Source organism: Phacochoerus africanus, chromosome 3 (genome assembly GCF_016906955.1).
Source record: "Phacochoerus africanus isolate WHEZ1 chromosome 3, ROS_Pafr_v1, whole genome shotgun sequence".
In the NCBI taxonomy this organism is placed as follows: domain Eukaryota; kingdom Metazoa; phylum Chordata; class Mammalia; order Artiodactyla; family Suidae; genus Phacochoerus; species Phacochoerus africanus.
The window spans coordinates 169,975,753-169,997,593 of NC_062546.1; the positions used below are offsets into that span (position 1 = coordinate 169,975,753).

Below are 21,841 nucleotides of genomic sequence, written 5' to 3' on the forward strand. Positions count from 1 at the left end.
TCCATTTTGCATCTTTCTGAGGAAACTGAATCACTGAAGACTGAAGACGGGCTTTAGGGAATAGATACCTACCCGCAGACATCTAGAGAAAATGTTTTTGCAAAAGTGAGAAGACAGCATCAACCAAGATAGTGCTCTTTTGCTTTCCTTCCTTACATTTCTTTCTTTCTTTTTCATTTCTTCTTAATTAAATATCTTAATTTCCGTATGTGTTTGCTAGAGAAACTAGAAGAAAACAAACAGAAAAGAAAAAAGTAAACAGTACATATTAGAGGAGTATAAGCAAGTGAGAAGTAGAAGAAAAGAGAGAGGAAGCTAAAGTCAAGGTGGGAAGGAGGGCAAGAAAAGACAGGCCCTCAGGGTCATTCCAAGTTCATTTGATGCCGGGACCAACAGACTTAAGACTAAACTCTGAGCCAGATTAGTCAGGCTAATCTCTGTCTCTCTTCTTGTCAATGCCACCAATTAAATCCGAATAATCTTAACTTGGCCAACTCCCTACACATGTAAAATTTAGAAAAAAAGGAAATCCTTAACATCCTGAATGCACTAAATTTGAATGGAAGAACTACAGTGGAATATTACCAAGAACACACTTTAAAAATCAGCATGAGGAGTTCCCGTCATGGCGCAGTGGTTAACAAATCCGACTAGGAACCATGAGGTTGTGGGTTCAGTCCCTGCCCTTGCTCAGTGGGTTAACGATCCGGCGTTGCCGTGAGCTGTGGTGTAGGTTGCAGACGCGGCTCGGATCCTGCGTTGCTGTGGCTCTGGCGTAGGCCAGTGGCTACAGCTCCGATTCGACCCCTAGCCTGGGAACCTTCATATGCCGTGGGAGCAGCCCAAAGAAATAGCAAAAAGACAAAAAAAAAAAAAATCAGCATGAGGCCCTACTAAAAAGTGGTTCTAATTTTTATGACACACTATTTCAGGTTTTCAAGGATATCATGGATATAATAAATAGTAGGAGTTACTGTCATGGTTCAGCAGTAACAAATCCAAGTAGTATCTGTGAGAACAGAGGTTTAATCCCTGGCCTCACTCAGTGGGTTAAAGATCCAGCGTTACCATGAGCTGTGGTGTAGGTTACAGGCGTGGCTTGGATCTGATGTTGCTGTGGCTGTGGTGTAGGTGGGCAGCTGCAGCTTTGATTCCACCCCTCGCCTGGGAACTTCCATATGCTGTGGGTGCCCTAAAAAGACAAAAATGAAAATTAAAAATTAAAATAGTAATTTTTAATTAAGAAAAAATGACAGATCTTCATAGAAATCCTTACCAGACGAAATCATTTCTTTTTCTCATAGGTGGCCAGCCGTGAGTTAAGAATACCCATGTCTTATCTGCACATCTGTGAAACAAGTACAGCCACAGTGCCTAATACAATTGCTACAGCAGCATCCATCGGCTCAGATGTCAACGGCAGAGCCGTGCAGGTGCTTCCTCCTGGCTGGCTGTCCCTGGGTGCTTTCTCCACCTCTCTAGTTTTCCTAGCTGGATACAGGCACAGTGGTTGGCTTTAGAGAAGTCACCTGTGTCACTGAACATAGGCTTGGGATGACCAAAATGTCGGGAGAGTGTGTTAGGGGGAGTAGGCTAAACAGAGGTGAGAAATTGACCCGGCATATAATAGCTCAAACATAACAAAACTTCTTTCTTGCACACGTAACAATCCAGAGGGAATGTTTAGCCATTCAAGCATTCAGATTGATGGCAGTTCCTCCACCTTCAACATGTGGTTTTCAAGGTTGCCCTGAGCATTGTTGCTTCAGTGAGCCAGAAAAGGGAAAGAGCATGGAGGCCAGGCCTGGGAAGGATGCAGGTCACTTCCCCTCATCATCCATCAGCAGAACAGTCTCAGGCCAAGTTCAATGGCCGGAAGTTGGGAAATTGTAGAGCAGTGAGAAATCACAGGCCCAGACACGACAGAAGAAGGGGAGAGTGGATTTTGATGAACAGGCAGTCTGTGTCCCTAGGAGACATAGAAAGAAGAAATCTGGGTACCAAGCAATGCAGACCTGTGCAAGTTTCCCCGATACAAAAAGTTCTTATATGGGGAGTTCCCATCATGGCTCAGCAGTTAACAAATCTGACTAGCATCCATGAGGACACAGGTTCGATCCCTGGCCTTGCTCAGTGGGTTAAGGATCTGGTGTTGCTGTGGCTGTGGTGTAGGCGGACGCTGTAGCTTCAATTCGACCCCTAGATGGGAACCGCCATATGCCTCAGGTGCGACCCTAAAAAGAAAAAAAAAATGTTCTTGCAGGCAGGTAGGCAGGCAGAACCCCAGCCAGGTAGATATGGTGCAATTAAAGTATCTACATCAGCAGAGTGCCACCCCAGCACTCATCCTTTTTCTTCGTATTTATTTTTCTCACTGATGTAAAAAAGACTGCTAAATTCTCACTCGTTCAGACTAGAACCATGACTTCATCTTCCTCCATCCAAAGATCTGTCTGCACAGACTTTTGAAGTAATATCTATTTGTCAGGTTTCTATTATAAACTGTCTACTTTTTCCATTGGGACATTGTGGGGAGGCATATTTCCTCACTCCCAGAATACTGCACTTATACTACCAAGAAAAACCACTTTTTTTTTCTTTTTTTTTTTTGGCTTTTATCTTTTGTCTTTTGAGGGCCGTGCCCACAGCATATGGAGGTTCCCAGGCTAGGGGTCGAATCGGAGCTGTAGCCACCGGCCTACACTTTAGCCACAGCAACACGGGATCCCAGCCGCATCTGCGACCTACACCACAGCTCTCAGCAAAGCCGGATCCTTAACCCACTGAGCAAGGCCAGGGATCGAACCCGCAACCTCATGGTTCCTAGTCGGATTTGTTAACCACTGCACCACGACGGGAACACCAGGATTCCTAACTCACTGAGTGAGGCCATGTATTGAATTCACAACCTCATGGTTCCTAGTTGGATTCATTTCCGCTGAGCCATGACAGGAACTCCAAGAAAAACCACCTTCAAATCCATCTTATCTTCATGGGGACACCTCCTAGGAGCTCAAAAAACAGGCTCTTTTCACTCAGAACAAGGTAGAAAACTTCAAATTCATGAGATTCAATTTTACGTAGAATCAAACACAAGACAGAAAGAGCTCAGTGTGTATGGGAGTTTTCAGCCCAAAATAGGCATTAATCCATCTTTTAGGTTTCTGGAGTTCCCGTTGTGGTGCAGCAGAAACAAATCTGACTAGGGACCATCAGGTTTCGGGTTCAATCCCTGGCCTTGCTCAGTGGGTTAAGGATCCGGCATTGCCGTGAGCTGTGGTGTAGGTCGCAGACATGGCTCTGATCTGACTTTGTTGTGGCTGTGGTGTAGGCCAGCAGCTACAGCTCCGATTCACCCCCTAGCCCGGGTACCTCCATGTGCCATGGGTGCAGCCCTGAAAAGGAAAAAAAAAAAAAAAAATAGGATTCTGTGTTAAGGAGCAGAAACTTTGCAGATATAAATTATTACAAAAACAAATTTATTTTCTCACTTCACACTAAAAGCCAAGGTCTTCACTGCGGGAGTTTGATGGTAGAGAGATGGACATACAAAAGGATAGACAGAGAGTCGAACAATATTTCAGACCCAGAGGGATACTGGCATGTCATTGACAGAGACTTAAAAGCACACATTGGAATGGAAATAGGATGTTTAGTTCCACTTATGTTGATGGCTGGAAAATAGAAAAGAAGGTATAAATACAAAAGTAGAAAAAGAGAAGGAATTTAGAAAGGGGATCTGAGAGTAGAAATTCAGCTACGCCCATATTTTCACAGGAAAGGAAAACACCCTCTAGAACTGATACTCTTCTCAAGGTCAGGGGCTGTGTTTTTTGTTTTTGTTTTTGTTTTTGCTTTTTAGGGCTGTACCCATGGCACATGGAGGTTCCCCGGCTAAGGGTCAAATTGGTGCCGCCTATGCCACAGCCACAGCAACGCGGGATCCAAGCCATGTCTGCAACCTACACCACAGCTCTCGGCAATGCCGGATCCTTAACCCACTGAGCAAGGCCAGGGATCAAACCTGCGTCCTCATGGATGCTAGTTAGATTCGTTAACCACTGAGCCACTACGGGAACTCCAGGGGCTGTGTTTTTATCATCTCTAAGTTCCCAGTGTGTCAATATCAGACATTCCATAAGCATTCTGACCAGATCAATTATCAGCTAATATTCTTCCCTATAAACCCTAACCACTGGGTCTTCTCTAATGAGGATTTCTTCTTTACTCCTTCAAGAATGCTTGTCAGATTCTTCTGAAACGCCTTGAGCCCGTCATTAAGAAAAATCCAGAAGGCACCTGGGAAGACTGGGTAAGCATTCCCCTCTGTCTGTTACTACAAATGAGAAAACTTCCAAACCAGCGCTGAGAGTGCCGTGGCCGTGCACAGCCACACCACGTAGAATCAGTTCTAGGAGCGGGTTTCTGTGAAAGGGCAGGATCCCCAGGTTCAGACAGCTGCTCCATGATGTTTCTCAGGTGTGAGTGGCGAGAGAGCACAGGGAACAGCATCACTGAGAGGAGGAACAGAAGTGTATGAAGAATTAACAGAGGCCTTACCCTCCCTGCTTATGTAAAAAAGAAGAGGAAAATACTGTGTCTTCCTAAGCCACAAAAAAAAAGTTGATTTTTTTTTTTTTGGTCCTTTTTAGGGCCACACTCGTGGCATATGGAGATTCCCAGGCTAGGGATCTAATCGGAGCTGTAGCCACTGGCCTACACCACAGCCACAGCAATGACGCCAGATCCAAGCCACGTCTGCGACTTACACCACAGCTCACGGCAATGCTGGATCCTTAACCCACTGAGAGAGGCCAGGAATTGAACCCGCAACCTCATGGTTCCTAATCGGATTCGTTTCTGCTGTGCCATGACGGGAACTCCCAAAGTTGATTTTTTTTTTTGTCTTTTTGTTGTCATTGTTGTTGCTATTTCTTGGGCCGCTCCCGTGGCACATGGAGGTTCCCAGGCTAGGGGTTGAATCAGAGCTGTAGCCACCGGCCTACGCCAGAGCCACAGCAACGCGGTATCCGAGCTCCGTCTGCAACCTACACCACAGCTCACGGCAACGCCGGACCCTTAACCCACTGAGCAAGGGCAGGGACCGAACCCGCAACCTCATGGTTCCTAGTCGGATTCGTTAACCACTGCGCCATGACGGGAACTCCCCAAAGTTGATGTTTTGAGTAGAGAGGAAGAAAACTAAAAAGCCTAATTGCTATTTAATATGTTTTAAGGAAAATGACTTGCTTAATCTAACTTAACAATGTCCTATATCTTATTTTATTAGAAGAATTATCTCATACTTTCACATACACTTGCCAGAGGTCTAACACTTAAAAATGAAGCTCCAAAATCTTCTGAACTAAACCCCTACATCATGGATGTGCAGCAGGATCCTATTTTATGTACTTAATTTGGATTTCTGAACTCAATCAGAAGGAAATTGTAATCATACCAGTTGAGGAGAAAAAAATATTAGGATGGCTTCTATTATTGGTCACAAAGCACCAGCAAAAACTGTCAAATGTCAATTTTGATATGTAGAATCTTTTCATTTTTCATTTATCAAGTGGTACGTTTATTTTATTCTGACTGAATATGCCCAATCTGCAGATCGAAGCTGCTTTTGAACAAAGAATCAGTCTTTCAGCCACCGGATACTTCAGGTAAAAATTACGATAATGTCTTGACTAAGAAAATATGAAGCAATCCAATTGCTCTGGGCCCCAGTTCGCTCATTTATAAATATGATTTTTTAATTGAGGTATAATTGATTTACAATGTTGTATTGGTTTCTGGTGTACAGCAAAGTGATTCAGTTATATATATATATTCTTTTTCTATTTTTTCATTATGGTTGCTTATGAGATATTGAATATAGTTCCCCGTGCTATACAATAAGGTCCTTGGTATTTATCCATCCTATATATAATAGTTTGCATCCCAAATTCCCAATCCAACCATCCCCCACCCCATAAAATAAGTTTTTATTATGTGAACCGTAAGGTCCCTTCTAGGCCTCAAATTCTATGACTTCACATAGGCCTTTGAGCTATGTCCAGAGAAATAGTAAATAATAAAAATACCCCTATTTGGTTAAAAAAAATTTAACATGACTTAGCACATCTGATCATTATTTACTATTCTTTATTATGAGTAGTAAGAAAATATCATTAAAAATAACTTGTGGAGTTCCCGCAGTGGCACAGTGGGTTAAGAATCCAACTTCAGGAGTTCCCGTTGTGGCTCAGTGGAAACAAATCTGATTAGTATCCATGAGGATGTGGGTTCAATCCCTGGCCTCGCTCAGTGGGTTAAGGATCTGACATTGCCTTGAGCACTGGTGTAGGTCCCAGATGAGGCTCAGATCCCACGTTGCTCTGGTTGCCATGTAGGCTGGCAGCTGCGGCTCTGATTCAACCGCTAACCTCGGAACCTCCTTATGCTGCACCTCTGCACTCCTCCAAAAAAACAAATAAAGAGAATCCAACTGCATGGGCTTAGGTCACTGAAAAGGCTCAGGATCAATACCCAGCCTGGCACAGTGGCTTAAAGATTCAGCATTGCCACAGCTGTGCCTCAGATCCCCTGGCCCAGGAAGGAACTTCCATATGCCATTGGTGCAGCCATGAAAGAAAGAAAAAAGGAAAGAAAGAGAGAGGGAGGAAGGGAGGTGGGGGGGGAAGGAGGGAGGAAAGGAGGGAAGAAATGAAGGAAATTACAATTCAGTTTTACAAATCTCCCTCCCTTTACCATAAAAACCTCTCTTTTTCTTTTCTTTTCTTTTCTTTTCTTTTGTTCTTTTTTTTTTTTTTTTTTAGGGCTGCACCCACAGCATGTGGAAGTTCCCAGGCTAGGGGTCAAATGGGAGCTGCAGCTACCAGCCTACACCACAGCCACAGCAATGCCAGATCCTTAACCCACTGAGGGAAGCCAGGGATTGATCCCACATCCTCATGGATACTAGTTGGGTTCATTACCACTGAGCCACAATGGGAGCTCCCCAAACCTTTTTTTTTTTTTTGTCTTTTTGTTGTTGTTGTTATTGTTGTTGTTGTTGTTGTTGCTATTTCTTGGGCCGCTCCCGCGCCATATGGGGCATATGGAGGTTCCCAGGCTAGGGGTTGAATCGGAGCTGTAGCCACCGGCCTACGCCAGAGCCACAGCAATGCAGGATCCGAGCCGCGTCTGCAACCTACACCACAGCTCACGGCAACGCCGGATCGTTAACCCACTGAGCAAGGGCAGGGACCGAACCCACAACCTCATGGTTCCTAGTCGGATTCGTTAACCACTGCGCCACCACGGGAACTCCTCTTTCTATTTTGAAGCTCCTTCCGGGCAAGAGAAATGGGTAAGTGGGCCATCTCCAGTCATCATTTGTGCAGTGCCTGGCCCTCAGTAGACATGTAGTAATCAAATGAAGCACAGAGAGTAGATGTGACTGTCAAATGCAGGAAATGTATGATGTTATGTATGATGTTAGTTTTACAATCTAATGAAACAAACCACCAAACCAGACACACACACACACACACAGTAAAGCAGATCTTCACGAAGAAAGGAGCTAATGGTCAGCCCAGTGTCTTGTACAAAGTAAGTTCCAAATTCCTGAGTTTAGTTCCCCCAAAAGAGGGCAAATCAGCCCTCTAGCTGAGTCCATCTTCCCATTAATAATTGCATCAAATTACCAGCCCTTTTTCACCAGCCTTGAATTACTATCAGTCTCCTGTGAGTTCAGTTGGCGAAATCTAGAGAGGCCCTCTGGGAACCCTAATAAAATTCAGTTGAGATTTTCAACATGCAGATCCAAAGCTCAAGACACAGACACCCTGTGAGGTCTGGATGGAGAAAGTTTGTTGGCTTCTCTCTTTTTGGCATCCTAACAGCAGCACAAAAAGCATCCTCTTTTTTTTTTTTTTTTTTGTCTTTTGTCCTTTTTAGGGCTGCACCTGAGGCATGTGGAGGGTCCCAGCCTAGGGGTCTAATTGGAGATGTAGCCACCGGCCTACACCACAGCCACAGCAACGATAGATCCAAGCCGTGTCTACAACCTATACCACAGCTCACAGCAACGCCAGATCCTTAACCCACTCTGAGGCCAGGGATCGAACCCACAACCTCATGGTTCCTAGTCAGATTTGTTTCCGCTGCACACAATGGGAACTCCAAGCATCCTCTTTAAAAGGGAGTTCCCTGGTGGTATAGTGATTAGGATTTGGTGCTTTCACCACTGCGGCATGGGTTCAATCCCTGGTCTGCACATGTGGTGCAGCCAAATAAATAAATACATATAAAATAACATAAAACAAAATGAAATGAAATGGAAATGTTAGTGTTGCTGTAACTAGCTAGACCGTAAATACAGGTAGCAGTTTAAATGATCTTAAAAGGCATTTGCAATGAACATCAATCAAATAAAATGCTATCATTAAAACTTGGGTAACGTTTAAAACAATCAACATTGTTTGCAGCTCCCCTCCCAAACTTAAGGGCTTTATCTCCTCCATCAGGGGCTACAAGGCCTTCATGGACTGGGAGAAGGGAGAGGGAGACCCTTTTCCCTACTATGTCTATGGAGCAGCCTGTTCTGAGGTCGAAATTGACTGCCTGACAGGAGCTCACAAGGTAAGTCAAATCTAACTTTCCTCTTGGCAAGTTAAAACAACAAAGTTGCATTTATATTAATAGCCAAATTTCATTATGTAACACTTGTATAAAAAGAAGGAGATTCTTTCAATTCCATGGGAATGTCAGAAGACCCAGCTTTATCTTGAACTTCTACTCAAAAAGGAATTTCTACATCAAGAAGGAATTGCTCATGACAGCTGAATTGCATTAAAGTTTTTATTCCATTTCAGACAAAATTACTTTCCAAAGATTTATTTTCTCAAAAGGAGGGTGGGGGGTTCTATTCCTAAAGAAAGATCAAGTTACTTATCTGACTAGGTAACTTCATAAATTGTCTTGAGTAAATGTTTGGAAAGCACACAGCAATATTATATCTCCCCAAAGTCAATTATCCCGAGTGCTACTGGTCCTAAAGAAATAGATTTGGGGAGGAGTTCCCATCGTGGCGCAGTGGTTAATGAATCCGACTAGGAACCATGAGGTTGTGGGTTCGGTCCCTGCCCTTGCTCAGTGGGTTAAGGATCTGGCGTTGCCGTGAGCTGTGGTGTAGGTCACAGACACAGCTCAGATCCCAAGTTGCTGTGGCTCTGGTGTAGGCCAGTGGCTACAGCTCCGATAGGACCCCTAGCCTGGGAACCTCCACATGCTGCAGGAGTGGCCCTAGAAAAGGCAAAAAGACAAAAAGAAAAGAAAAAAGAATGAAATAGATTGTGGGAGAAGGGAGGGAGGTACTTAAAATAGTTTTCATGTTTGCTATTTAAGTGAGCATTAAGAAACCACCTGCTGGAGGCAGAGTTCATATTTAACCAAAAACTAATAACTTCCATCAAAAAGTATAAACCCCAGGTACCATGCCCGAAACAGAGAGATTACAGAAACCTTAAAATAGAATATCATATAATCCAAAGTATTGGAAATTTACAGAATGAACCAATGGCACATCTATATTCCATACACAAATTATTCCAACATCATCCTGAACCACTCAAAATAGAATTGGCCAGTTCATGTATAATAAGAAGGACTTTGCAAATACTGCCATAAATTTTATCAAAATGTCTTTTATTGCCCCGTTGTTGGTTAACTTGTCCCCTGCTTAAATAGTCTATAAATTAGATAACAATGCCGTAAATGAAAAGGTTGCCCTCACGTTCCACTCAAGTTCATCCTTGGGACATTAATATGATGTCTCCATTTTCATTCTAAATCATTGTGAAGAAGTCAACTCATGAAATTAGGATCACAGATTACTCACAGCATTATTTTAAAACTGTGTTTCAGGATGCTTTTCACCTCCTGGTACACAGAGATAATGATAATATTTGCACAGCACACTGTTGCAAACAAGGAAGCCTTGGTGGTAGGTGACCAACCTGGGGGTCCTGCCCAAGGCCCCCCAAAAGCCCAAGTGCCAGTGTCTTGACCCCCTCCCCATAACCTATTGAGGGTTCACATAGGATGGGAAGCAGTTTTTAGAAATCAACTAGTTGCCTGGTCCTCCACCCTAAAGGTGATGTTGCAAGATTTAGCAAATAAAAAAATAGGACTCCCAGTTAAATTTGAATTCCAGGTGAACAACAAATAATGTTCTGGTATAAATTTGCTCCACGCAATAATTGGACATACTTATTTTATCTGGCAGTTCAGCCTGGGGGTCTTGGTACAAATCCCTGAAGAAAGAAACTTCATTCTTTAAAGAGGCAAAACTTACTTTAAATAAAGAGGAATTCAAGAAATTTTTTTTGGTCTTTTTTGTCTTTTTAGGGCTCCACCTGCAGCATATGGAGGTTCCAAGGCTAGGGGTCAAGTCGGGGCTATAGCCACTGGCTTATGCCACAGCCATAGCAATGCCAGATCCAAGCCATGTCTGTGACCTACACCACAGCTCACAGCAATGCCGGATCCTTAACCCACTGAGCAAGGCCAGGCATCAAACCCACATCCTCATAGATGCTAGTCAGGTTTGTTAACCACCGAGCCACGACGAGAACTCCATTTTTTTTTTAATCAGAGAAATTAAATGGCAGGCCCTATTGCTGATGGCTGTTTGTGGTTGGTGAACTAAAACATCTGAAGATTGAGTTAGTGGACAGCCATTTCTTCCCAGTTTCCAACACCTATAGTGCAGAATACACTAGGTTTCAAGATGGATATGAATTGAAACCCACCCTGAGGTATGTCTACCTCCTGCCCTACCCAGGTTGAGAATGGACGAAGGCTGGTCCCAGTGCCCATCACAGGCATCTGAGAGGCCGACAATTGAGTCAAAAAATGAGCTTCCCACCCAAAGGACTTGAAAGTAGGAGCCCAGGCATTGGGCCTAAACAGAGAGGGACAATGTTATCAGAACGAGCATTGGACATGGCGGCAGAAGGAAAGCCCAGAGATATTTCTGGGACAGACCACAAATTCGCTGGGTTTTCTGTGGCTCCTTTGCAACCTGCATGCACATGCCCAGGGACACAACAGAAGGGCCAAGGTAGTGTGATGTTTCTCAGGGAAGGAAGTATATTGGTCTTGACACTCAACCTTAACACACCCAAGATCTTGCAAATCCCCAAGTTCACACATGCCACCATGGCTACATGATTTCTTCAGTGAACTGGAGATGATACCACTGACAGCAAACCATCACGAGGTCTAGATGAGCTCACGATTATATTATGATTATATTATAACAAATCCAGGCTGAGACTCAGATGAACAAGCAGCTTCAATTATTTACTAAGTGACACTCAAAAACACCAACATGCCTTGGACTTTGGAGTCCCTTAAGAGAAATCAAAACCAGGAATGCAGAAGACCTTTTGGGGTCATCGACAGTCCATGTGCTAAATTTTGAAGAGCTTAGCAGATGTCTTATCGTCTCTAATGCTGATGGGGTTTGATGCAGTTCTAATTAACCAATAAGAGTTCTGGTATAAATTGGGAACGTTTGAATAAACCTTAAAGTAGTATTTTTTTTTGTCTTTTGTTTTTAGGGCCACACCCACGGCACGTGGAGCTTCCCAAGCTAGGGGTCAAATCGGATCTATAGCCACTGGCCTATACCACGGCCACAGCAACGAGGATCCAAGCCGCGTGTGTGACCTACACCGCAGCTCATGGCAATGCCAGATCCTTAACCCACTGAGCAAGGCCAGGGATCGAACCCAAGTGCTCATGGATCCTAGTCGGGCTCATTAACCACTGACTCCTTAAAGTAATACTTTTTTTTTGTCTTTTTTGTCTTTTTTGTTGTTGTTGTTGTTGTTGTTGTTGTTGCTATTTCTTGGGCCGCTCCTGCAGCATATGGAGGTTCCCAGGCTAGGGGTTGAATCGGAGCTGTAGCCACCAGCCTACGCCAGAGCCACAGCAACGCAGGATCCGAGCCGCGTCTGCAACCTACACCACAGCTCACGGCAACGCCGGATCGTTAACCCACTGAGCAAGGGCAGGGACCGAACCCGCAACCTCATGGTTCCTAGTCAGATTCGTTAACCACTGAGCCACGACGGGAACTCCTAAAGTAATACTTTTAATTCAAGTTTCTATGGTCAAATAATTTTCATTTTTGGCAGAAAATCAGAACGGACATCGTCATGGATGCATGTTGTAGTCTAAATCCAGCCATTGATATTGGGCAGGTAGGTGCTGGCCCACCTGGATGAATGCTGCTTCCTGGGTGTCATTGTGGGGTAGGTAGAGGCCTTCTGAAAATAAGCACACAATGTCACAGAGCTTGACATTTTCTCCCTTCAGATTGAAGGTTCATTTATTCAGGGAATGGGCCTCTATACCACTGAAGAGCTGAAATATTCCCCAGAAGGTGTCCTGTACTCTCGAGGCCCAGATGCGTACAAAATTCCAACCATCACTGACGTCCCTCAAGAGTTTCATGTCTCCCTGCTGCCGTCATCACAAACCCCATTAACCATCTATTCATCCAAGGTAAGTGTTCAAACCTACTAGCACACAATGGAATGGATCAGATGGCTTGGCCTGAAAGCAGGTGGACAAAATAAAAAAATAAAGGTCAACCGTTATCAGGATCCAGTCATGAAAGACTGTCAGAACTTGGAATCATCTAGAGAAATATGAGATTCGGAGAAGATAAATGATCCACCTAATGGCAATCCCGGGCCAAGGATTTTATTTATTAATATCCTCTTTCAGAGTCCTGCATGGCACACTGGGTTAAAAACCTGACTGCAGCAGCTCAGGTCACCACAGAGGTGGGGTTTGGTCCCTGGCCTGGCACAGTGGGTTAAAGGATCCAGCTGTGGTGTAGGTTGCAGCTGCAGCTCAGATTCAGTCCCTGGCCCAGGAACTTCCATATGTGGTGAGTGCCGCCATAAAATTTAAAATATATGTATATGTATTTTTTCACTGAAATACTCTAAAATTCAGCAAAAAGCTTTGATTTGATAGAATAACATTGTAGCTTAAGACATTCTCACTAAGAACCTTGAGACTGGAGTTCTGTGGTGGCTCAGGGGGTGAAGGATCCAATGTGGTTACTGCTGTGGCTCTGGTGACTGCTGGGGCACCAGTTTGATCCCTGGGTCCCGGAACTTTCACATGCCTTGGGCGTGGTCAAAAAAAAAAAAAAAAAACCCTTAAGACTAAAATATTAAATGGGATTAAAGCACATGCTATTGAAATCTTAAAAGCATCGGCAGCTTGGACAGAACCCTAAACGAGGGCTCGGAAGAGCTGGATTCCTGCCCAGCCCTACCAACTCCTTATGATTGCCCGTGGGGCAATCAGAATTCTCAGTCATACCCATACTCAGAAGTGGATCTGAAGAAGTATTTCTCAACTGGGTGGGGGGGCAGTTGAAGGAACATGTGGCAATGTCTGGAGAGGTTTCAGGTCATCACAACTAGGGGAAAATGTCACTACTAGTGGGCAGAGGCCAGGGATGCTGCTAAACAGCCTTCAATGCACAAGACAGCCCCCCACCCCCACCAAGAAAGAATGATCTGGTCCAAAGTGTCAACAGTGTCGGGAAACAAAGACACCGAGGTTAAGTAATTGGTAAATAGTGAAACTGAGAATTAAAAGAAAGATCAGCATTTGTTTGCATCGTGATATGTCCATTACGTGAAAACTCCCCTTGGGATAGAAACTTCATTTAGGTTTGATCTGAATTGTTAAAAGTTTCTTTAAAATCTTTTGGGTGACTGCTTACGAGGGGCAGCAAATTGATACTTAAAAAGAAAAATGAGGAGTTCCCGTCGTGGCTCAGTGGTTAATGAATCCGACTGGAAACCATGAGGTTGCGGGTCCGATCCCTGGCCTTGCTCAGTGGGTTAAGGATCCAGCATTGCCCTGAGCTGTGGTGTAAGTTGCAGACGAGTCTCGGATCCCATGTGGCTGTGGCTCTGGTGTAGGCAGACGGCTACAGCTCCAATTCGACCCCTAGCCTGGGAACCTCCATATGCCGCAGGTACGGCCCTCGAAAGGCAAAAAGACAAAAAAGAAAAAGAAAAGAAAAATGAGGAGTTCCCGTCGTGGCGCAGTGGTTAACGAATCCGACTAGGAACCATGAGGTTGCGGTTCGGTCCCTGCCCTCACTCAGTGGGTTAACGATCCGGCGTTGCCGTGAGCTGTGGTGTAGGTTGCCGACGCGGCTCGGATCCCGCGTTGCTGTGGCTCTGGCGTAGGCCGGTGGCTACAGCTCCGATTCGACCCCTAGCCTGGGAACCTCCATATGCCGCGGAAGCCGCCCAAGAAATAGCAACAACAACAACAACAAAAAAGACAAAAAAAAAAGAAAAGAAAAGAAAAATGTGTTCACATATATCTGCTGAAATTTTACCTTTTCCAAACTGGATCCCACTTTGAGCCCCAAAATCTCCTCTGGACATATAGTTATGGTAATGAAGGTGAGGGGGTGGAGGGGGCGGGGCAAATTTGAAAGGAAAAACAGTCAGCAGCACCTTTGGATTCTCATGAGGCTGGACATCACTCAAAGGGGAAAAGCAAAAGGAAGCTCAGAGCCCAACCTTCAGGCCACCAAGAGTAACAGAGCAGGCCCTTGCATCCTTGTGCTTGTGGCTGGACACTCATTGGGAGACCATCCAGAAAATCATGGGTTTGCAGGTTCCCCATGGGGTGTACTATGTAATGATAACAGGACCCTGCCAGTTACCAGGTGCTGTGCTGGGTGCTTCCTGAACTTCACGGGACCCTGTCAGGTAGGTATCATTGCTGAATTTCACTGATACAAGAGCAGGAGCTCAGAGATAAGATCTCACTCAGAGAAACACAGGGAGTGAGGATTCAAACTCCATTTCTCCAGCTCAGGGATTGCAAACTGGGGTTCGGGGGGTAGGGGAGAGAACTGGCAGAATCCAGCCTGCAAATGCGTTTTCTGTGGCCTACACAGTGTTTCCAAAAGTGAGGGATCTTCCATTAAAATACAATCTCTTAGAGTTCCTGTTGTGGCACAGTATAAACAAATCCAGCTAGGAAACATGAGGTTGCAGGTTCAAACTCTGGCCTTGCTCAGTGGGTTAAGGATCCAGCATTGCCGTGAGCTGTGGTGTAGGTCGCAGACGCGGCTCGGATCCTGTGTTGCTGTGGCTCTGGCATAGGCTGGCGGCTGTAGCTCCGATTAGACCCCTAGCCTGGGAACTTCCATATGCCGTGGGTACAGCCCTAAAAAGATAAAAGACAAAAATAAATAAAATAAAATAAAATACGATATCTAAATGCTCTTGAAAAATTGGATGATCTGGTAGTTTGGGCTGCATTCCTGGAAACAGCTAGCTAGAGTCAAAGAAGAGCTGCCCCTTTAGATAGGTCCCAGGATTGCCTCCACTTGCCCATAATCCCCACTATTCCTTATTGTCCTGCATCTGCCCACATCATTCATTTACGTACCTGACTGTTCCCTACAGGTGACAGGCTTGCAACTCATCATCTGGTACCATAGTCTATACTCTTTCTTCTAGAGCACCTTGCCTCTCCTGACCCTGGAGTCATAATGAAGCATTTTTTCTCTCTGTTGATGAAGTGGTCCAGTTCAGTCTATTGAATGTGCTTTTTTAAAGAGTGTATCCTGGAGTTCCCGTTGTGGCGCAGTGGTTAACGAATCCGACTAGGAACCATGAGGTTGTGGGTTCGGTCCCTGCCCTTGCTCAGTGGGTTAACGATCCGGCGTTGCCTTGAGCTGTGGTGTAGGTTGCAGACGCGGCTTGGATCCCGTGTTGCTGTGGCTCTGGCGTAGGCCGGTGGCTGCAGCTCCGATTCGACCCCTAGCCTGGGAACCTCCATATGCCGCAGGTGCGGCCCAAGAAATAGCAACAACAACAACAACAACAAAAAAGACAAAAAAAATTAAAAAAAATAAAATAAAGTCCCATTTGCCTTGAATGAATGAATAAAAATGAAAAGACATCTTTAAAAAAAAAAAAAAGAGTGTATCCTTCCCTCACCACACACACACACACACACACACACACACACATCGCTTTCCTATAGAATAAAGATTTAACCTACACAGAATTTCTAAATAGGGAGGTTCAGGTGACACTGGGATTTTGAAGAGTACTCAAGCTTCAGTCAGTCAGTAAGTCAGTCAACAAACACTTTTTTTGGTTGTGCCCATGGCATGTGGAAGTTCCTGAGCCAGGAATCAAACCCACACCACAGCAGTAAATAGAGCCACAGCAATGACAATGCTGGGTCCTCACCCACTGAGCCACCAGGGAACTCCAACTCCAATTACTGAAAATTGTTGTGTGCAAGACGCTGTACTCGGAGTTGGGGATACAATGGTGGAAAAGACCTGCCCCTCACCTATGATGCTTATGGTCTAGTGTAGAAGCTTCTAAAACAAATGTGCTTTCTTGCAGGGCCTGGGGGAGTCCGGGATGTTCCTGGGGTCATCTGTGTTCTTCGCCATCACTGATGCTGTGGCTGCAGCCCGCAGAGAAAGAGACCTAGCTGAGGACTTCATAGTGAAGAGCCCAGCGACCCCAGAATGGGTTCGAATGGCCTGTGCAGATCGATTCACGGAGATGGTATGGAATTATTGTTTATTTTCCTAAAAGGTGACTTTTCTGTTTCCTGCTTCTTAAACCACTTAGGTAAATTTATAACCTAATGTGTGTCTAATCAAATTATAAGAGCACTTTATATATTATAAGCCCTTTATAAAATATATAAGAGCACTTTATATAAGCTAATCAAAGGACAAGATGATAAAAATAAGTTACGCAAATACCTTTTGAATATGGAGTAATTTTAACTTTATAAAAAGCATTTCCCCATCTGTTACATAATTTGATCATCTCGACAACTCCGAAGTAAGATACCTTGATTATGCTTCAAAAACTAATAGCCAGGAACTTTTTTTAATTAAAAAAAAAGAAAAAAATTAATAGTTAATGTGAAACTAACTGATCTCACCAAACTGTTCCAATTATTCCCTCCCTCCTGCCATCCTCCCTAATCTATCCTGTGCTTCAACAAACACAAAAAATAACCCAGGTCATGGAGTCGTATTTGATAATATCACTTTCCATGTTCCCTATATGAACACAGGGACACCCAATCTGTCCTTCATTTAGAAAGCATGTCATCTCATTACCTGCTGTTGTTTTCCACCTCATTCCATTTCGTGGCAATGCCTCCCAGCCTGGGGCAAAGACTCAGGAGCCATCTGCTAGGTTCACATGCACAGAGCAGTCCCAACTTGCTGATTGTGGTGGACACACAACGTTGGGTAGGTCATTGAGTCCACCCTATGCCAATTTCCTCATAGTTTCCTAACATAAACAATAATAAAAAAAATAATAACAGTAGTTTGCATTGACTGCGCACTGTAATAAATATTTCACAGATTATCTCCTTAGTCATTCCTACAACTCTTAACAGGTAACTTCTATTGTTTTCTTCATTTTATTTTTGAAGGAACTGAGGTACAGGCATTTGCCCAAGGTCAAGATTCAAGCCCAGACTGTGTGGCTCCAGTAGAAGTATATTGCCTCCTAGAGAGAAAAGAATTAATTCTCTACTTCCTAAAAGAAATGTGTAGGAGTTTCTGTCATGGCTCAGTGGTTAATGAACCCAACTAGTATCCATGAGGACACAGCTTCACTCAGTGGGTTAGGGATCTGGCGTTGCCATGAGCTGTGGTCTAGGTCACAGACACATCTCGGATCCTGCATGGCTGTGGCTGTGGTATAAGCCGGCGACTACAGTTCCAATTCGACCCCCAGCCTGGGAACTTCCATATGCCACGGGTATGGCCCTAAAAGACAAAAGACCAAAAAAAAAGAAGATAAGAAAAGAAAAAAAAAGAATTATGTATTTTCATATCTATATTAAAAGAAGCCCAAATACTTAACCAACCTCTTCAAAACAGCCAGCCCATGAGTGACAGCATAATGCACCCCAGGATTTAGGAATATTGCTTCAAGGGATGTGTCATGATTACTCATTTCCTTCCCCTACACGATCCGTCCTCTCCCATCTCCAACTCTGACTCAACTTTTCTCATACGTCAGTAACACTGCCCACCCTGCATTTCCCTGCAGGTCTCCCAGAGACAGTTCTGCCTCTCAGGCTGACACTCACACAATTACCCCATTTACAGAAAGGATTCCAATCACCTGCCTTGGGCTGCTCCCTCCTCAGATGGCCAAGGCCAGGGAACCAGCCCTCCTCCACTCCAGGACCTCCTTCTCTAGGCTGATTTTGGCCTGGAGCACTGTGGCTGCTTACCTAATATCACCGGTGACACCATAACTGAGGAATCACACGACCTTCACCCCCAAAGCATAAGCACTTCAGACCTCGAAAAAAATATTCCCAGAGTTCCCGTTGTGGCTCAGCAGGTTAAGAATCCAACTAGTACCCATGAGGATGCAGGTTCGATTCTTGACCTCACTCCATGGGTTAAAGGCTCCAGCATTGCTGTGGCTGTGGTGTAGGCCAGCAGCTGCAGCTTGGATGCAACCCCTAGCCTGGGAACCTCCATATGCTGCAGGTGCAGCCATTTAAAAAAAAAAAAATGTTCCTGATCACATGTTGCAGTAATAAATATCCTCTTCTGGAATGGTGCAGGTCAGGGAAACTAAAAAACACAACAGAAAGATACCACTAGTCTTCCTTTCTTGCCTGGGTGTAACATTTTCAGTCTTCAAATGTCCCAGCTCTTAGAAAATTAATTCCTGGAGTTCCCATCATGGCGCAGTGGTTAACGAATCCGACTAGGAACCATGAGGTTTCGGATTTGATCCTTCGCCTTGCTCAGTGAGTTAAGGATCTGGCGTTGCCCTGAGCTGTGGTGTAGGTTGCAGACGCGGCTCAGATCCCACATTGCTGTGGCCCTGGTGTAGGCTGGCAGCTACAGCTCCAATTAGACCCCTAGTCTGGGAACCTCCATATGCCACGGGAGTGGCCCTAGAAAAGGCAAAAAGACAAAAAAAAAAGACAGAAAAAAAAGAAAATTAATTCCTTCATTTCTAAGATTTCTTTCAGGCCTTTTTTTTTTTTTTTTTTTTGCTTTTTAGGGCCACACCCAAAGCCTATGGAGGTTCCCAAGCTAGAGGTCTAATTGGAGCTGCAGCTGCCAGCCACAGCCACAGCCACACCAGAACAGAGCCACAAGCTCACAGCAACGCCAGATCCTTAACCCACTGAGCAAGGCCAGGGATCGAACCCCCTCATCCTCATGGTTCCTAGTCGGGTTCATTAGCCACTGAGCCATGGCGGGAACTCCGACTTCAGGCTGTTTTTAGCAGTCCAGTTCTCTGGTAAAGTCACTCTGTCATATGCAGTGGTAAGAAGTGAATCCCTTTGATTTCATTCACTGAAACTCAGCCTGTCGGCTACCTGGTCCATGTAATGAGGCCATATTTTCTCCCAAGTCTGATGGTTTCTTGATAAGAGTAATTAAATGTCTTCATGGATATAAATCATCTAGTAATTTGTACATTCATCAATCAAATGCTCAGAGTCAATATGAGTTATCTCACATTTTCTGAAATATCCATAAATGGATATGTGGTTTCTAAATATCACCTCATGTTACAATCTATATTTCAAATTATAAGCCTCATGTTAGTAACTTTTTAAGATCTTTTAAAAAGTAACATGTGTCCATTATGTCTTTTCAGAAAATGCTAAAAAGAATAAAATGAGAGTTAAAATCAGTCATAATCCCACTAACCAGAAATAATCATAACCATTTGGGGTTGTGTATATACATATATATATAAGTACAAACACACACATACACACACTTTTAACTGGCTTCTAATTCGCATATATTTGTATGTACAACATATCTTCTTTATATACTCATTTTGCAAAATTGGGATATTCCTGACAAAAAATGTTTTAAAAGATTCGAACAGTGTAATTAGGAGTGACTCTGTTGAGCCTTCATTCACAGGAAGTCTGGATTGAGAACATCATTTTCCCATGCAATATCACTCAAAAATTATAGTTTCTTAATCTTTAAGAGAAAAAGACTTCACCAAAGTTGTTTATCCTTAAAACTCATAATCTTTATTTACAGCCACTGGAATAAAGTTTGGAGGCAGAGGCAGGGCAGAAGGTTTAACTTCTTATTAATAAGCCTCTTGTGATGAAGGCTGCTTAGAACATGTTGAAAAGGATAATTTCTCTTTCATTCTTTTTTTTTTTTTGTCTTTTTAGGGCCACACCCACAGTATATGGAGGTGCTCAGGCTAGGGGTCAAATCAGGGCCACAGCCACAGCCACAGCAACACTGGATCCTTAACCCACTGAGCGAGCTCAGGGATTGAAGCTGCGTCCTCATGGATACTAGTCAGATTCACTTCTGCTGAGCCACGATGGGAACTCCCGTCTCTTTCATTCTTATCCTGATCCACAATCTTCCCAGCCATTCCACGGACCTCTCGTATATTTGAATCAATGACAATACAGACTTCTTCAAATCCTTGACAAGACTTCAGTAATCCCAGAATTTCTCTGTTCTGGCCTGCAGACCCCCTCTCCTTGGCCGGACATGAAGAGAGGAGAACAATCAAAAGCCAGCCTGGATGGGGGGCCTCCCAAGGGAGGCAGAGAGGAGGAAGTCCTGACTCTCTCTAACAAAGAGAGTCGGAAACACAAAATATAGATTCTTCTGCCACTTCCTGTCACAGGAAATGTCAGTAGTCCTCCATCCACGTAGTAACACAAACCGGAAACCTTGGACTTGGCCTGACATTTCTCTCTCACACACTCAGTAGCTAGTCCTTCCCCACGCCCTGTTCATTTCAACCTCTAAGGATCTCTTCCACCAGTCTACGGCATTCATTCAATAAGCAAACATCTGAGTACCTAACATGTGCCAGGCATTGTTCTGGGTGCTGGGGATACAGCAGTGAATAAAACAGAGAGTGATCTGAACCTTCAAGAAGCTTACTTTCAGAGTCCCCGTTGTGGTGCAGCGGAAATGAATCCAACTAGGAACCATGAGGTTGTAGGTTCGATCCCTGGCCTCACTCAGTGGGTTAAGGATCTGGCATTGCCATGAGCTGTGGTCTAGGTCACAGACGCAGCTCGGATCCTGTGTTGCTGTGGCTCTGGTGTAGGCTGGCGGCTACAGCTCCGATTAGACCCCTAGCCTGGGAACCTCCATATGCTGCGGGAGCGGCCCAAGAAATGGCAAAAAGACCGAAAAAAAAAGAAAAGAAGTTTACTTTCTAGAGACTCACTTCTCTAGCCTACATCAAAGCAGCCTCCTAGGCAGAGCCTCCTTGCCTGCCTGCTTGCATCTCTCACAAACATCCTATCTTAATAAATCTATTTCTTGACTATCAAAAAAAAAAAAAAAAAGTGCAGCCTGCTAACTGGTCTCCCTATGCCGACGGCAGCCAGAGATGTGTGGTATGACAAATATGATTAGGCCATTCTAGCATGCACCCAAGGCAAAAAGGTTCCCATTGCTCTTAGGTTAGAGAGAAAACTGCTTACTTTGCCCTGCCATGCCTATAAACCTGCAAGGACCAGCACGGCTGGCCCCCACCTACTTCTCCAGCCACATGAGGTACTCCATCCTACCTGGCCTCTCCACTCCTGCTACACCTGCCTTCTTCTGCTCTTCCTTGTGTCAAAGACAGAGGCCACCACCAGCTCTTCCCTCTGCTTAGAACCTTCTTCCTGCTTTTCCTCACCTTGCTAACCCCCCTACTCACCTTTCATATTTTAATCAAATTCAAGAAATTAAAGGATACTT

The 21,841-nt window shown here is 44.4% G+C and overlaps 1 protein-coding gene across 1 annotated transcript in view; it reads left to right on the forward strand.

The window, feature by feature from the left end:
- LOC125123424 (aldehyde oxidase 2) overlaps window positions 1-21,841 on the forward strand; it is a 94,182-nt gene that overhangs the window by 59,091 nt on the left and 13,250 nt on the right. Inside the window, exons 28-34 of the mRNA XM_047773184.1 lie at window positions 1,305-1,433; window positions 4,238-4,312; window positions 5,617-5,669; window positions 8,517-8,631; window positions 12,195-12,260; window positions 12,376-12,564; window positions 16,479-16,646. Coding sequence (XP_047629140.1) covers window positions 1,305-1,433; window positions 4,238-4,312; window positions 5,617-5,669; window positions 8,517-8,631; window positions 12,195-12,260; window positions 12,376-12,564; window positions 16,479-16,646 — 795 coding nt within the window. The remainder of the gene's footprint in view (window positions 1-1,304; window positions 1,434-4,237; window positions 4,313-5,616; window positions 5,670-8,516; window positions 8,632-12,194; window positions 12,261-12,375; window positions 12,565-16,478; window positions 16,647-21,841) is intronic.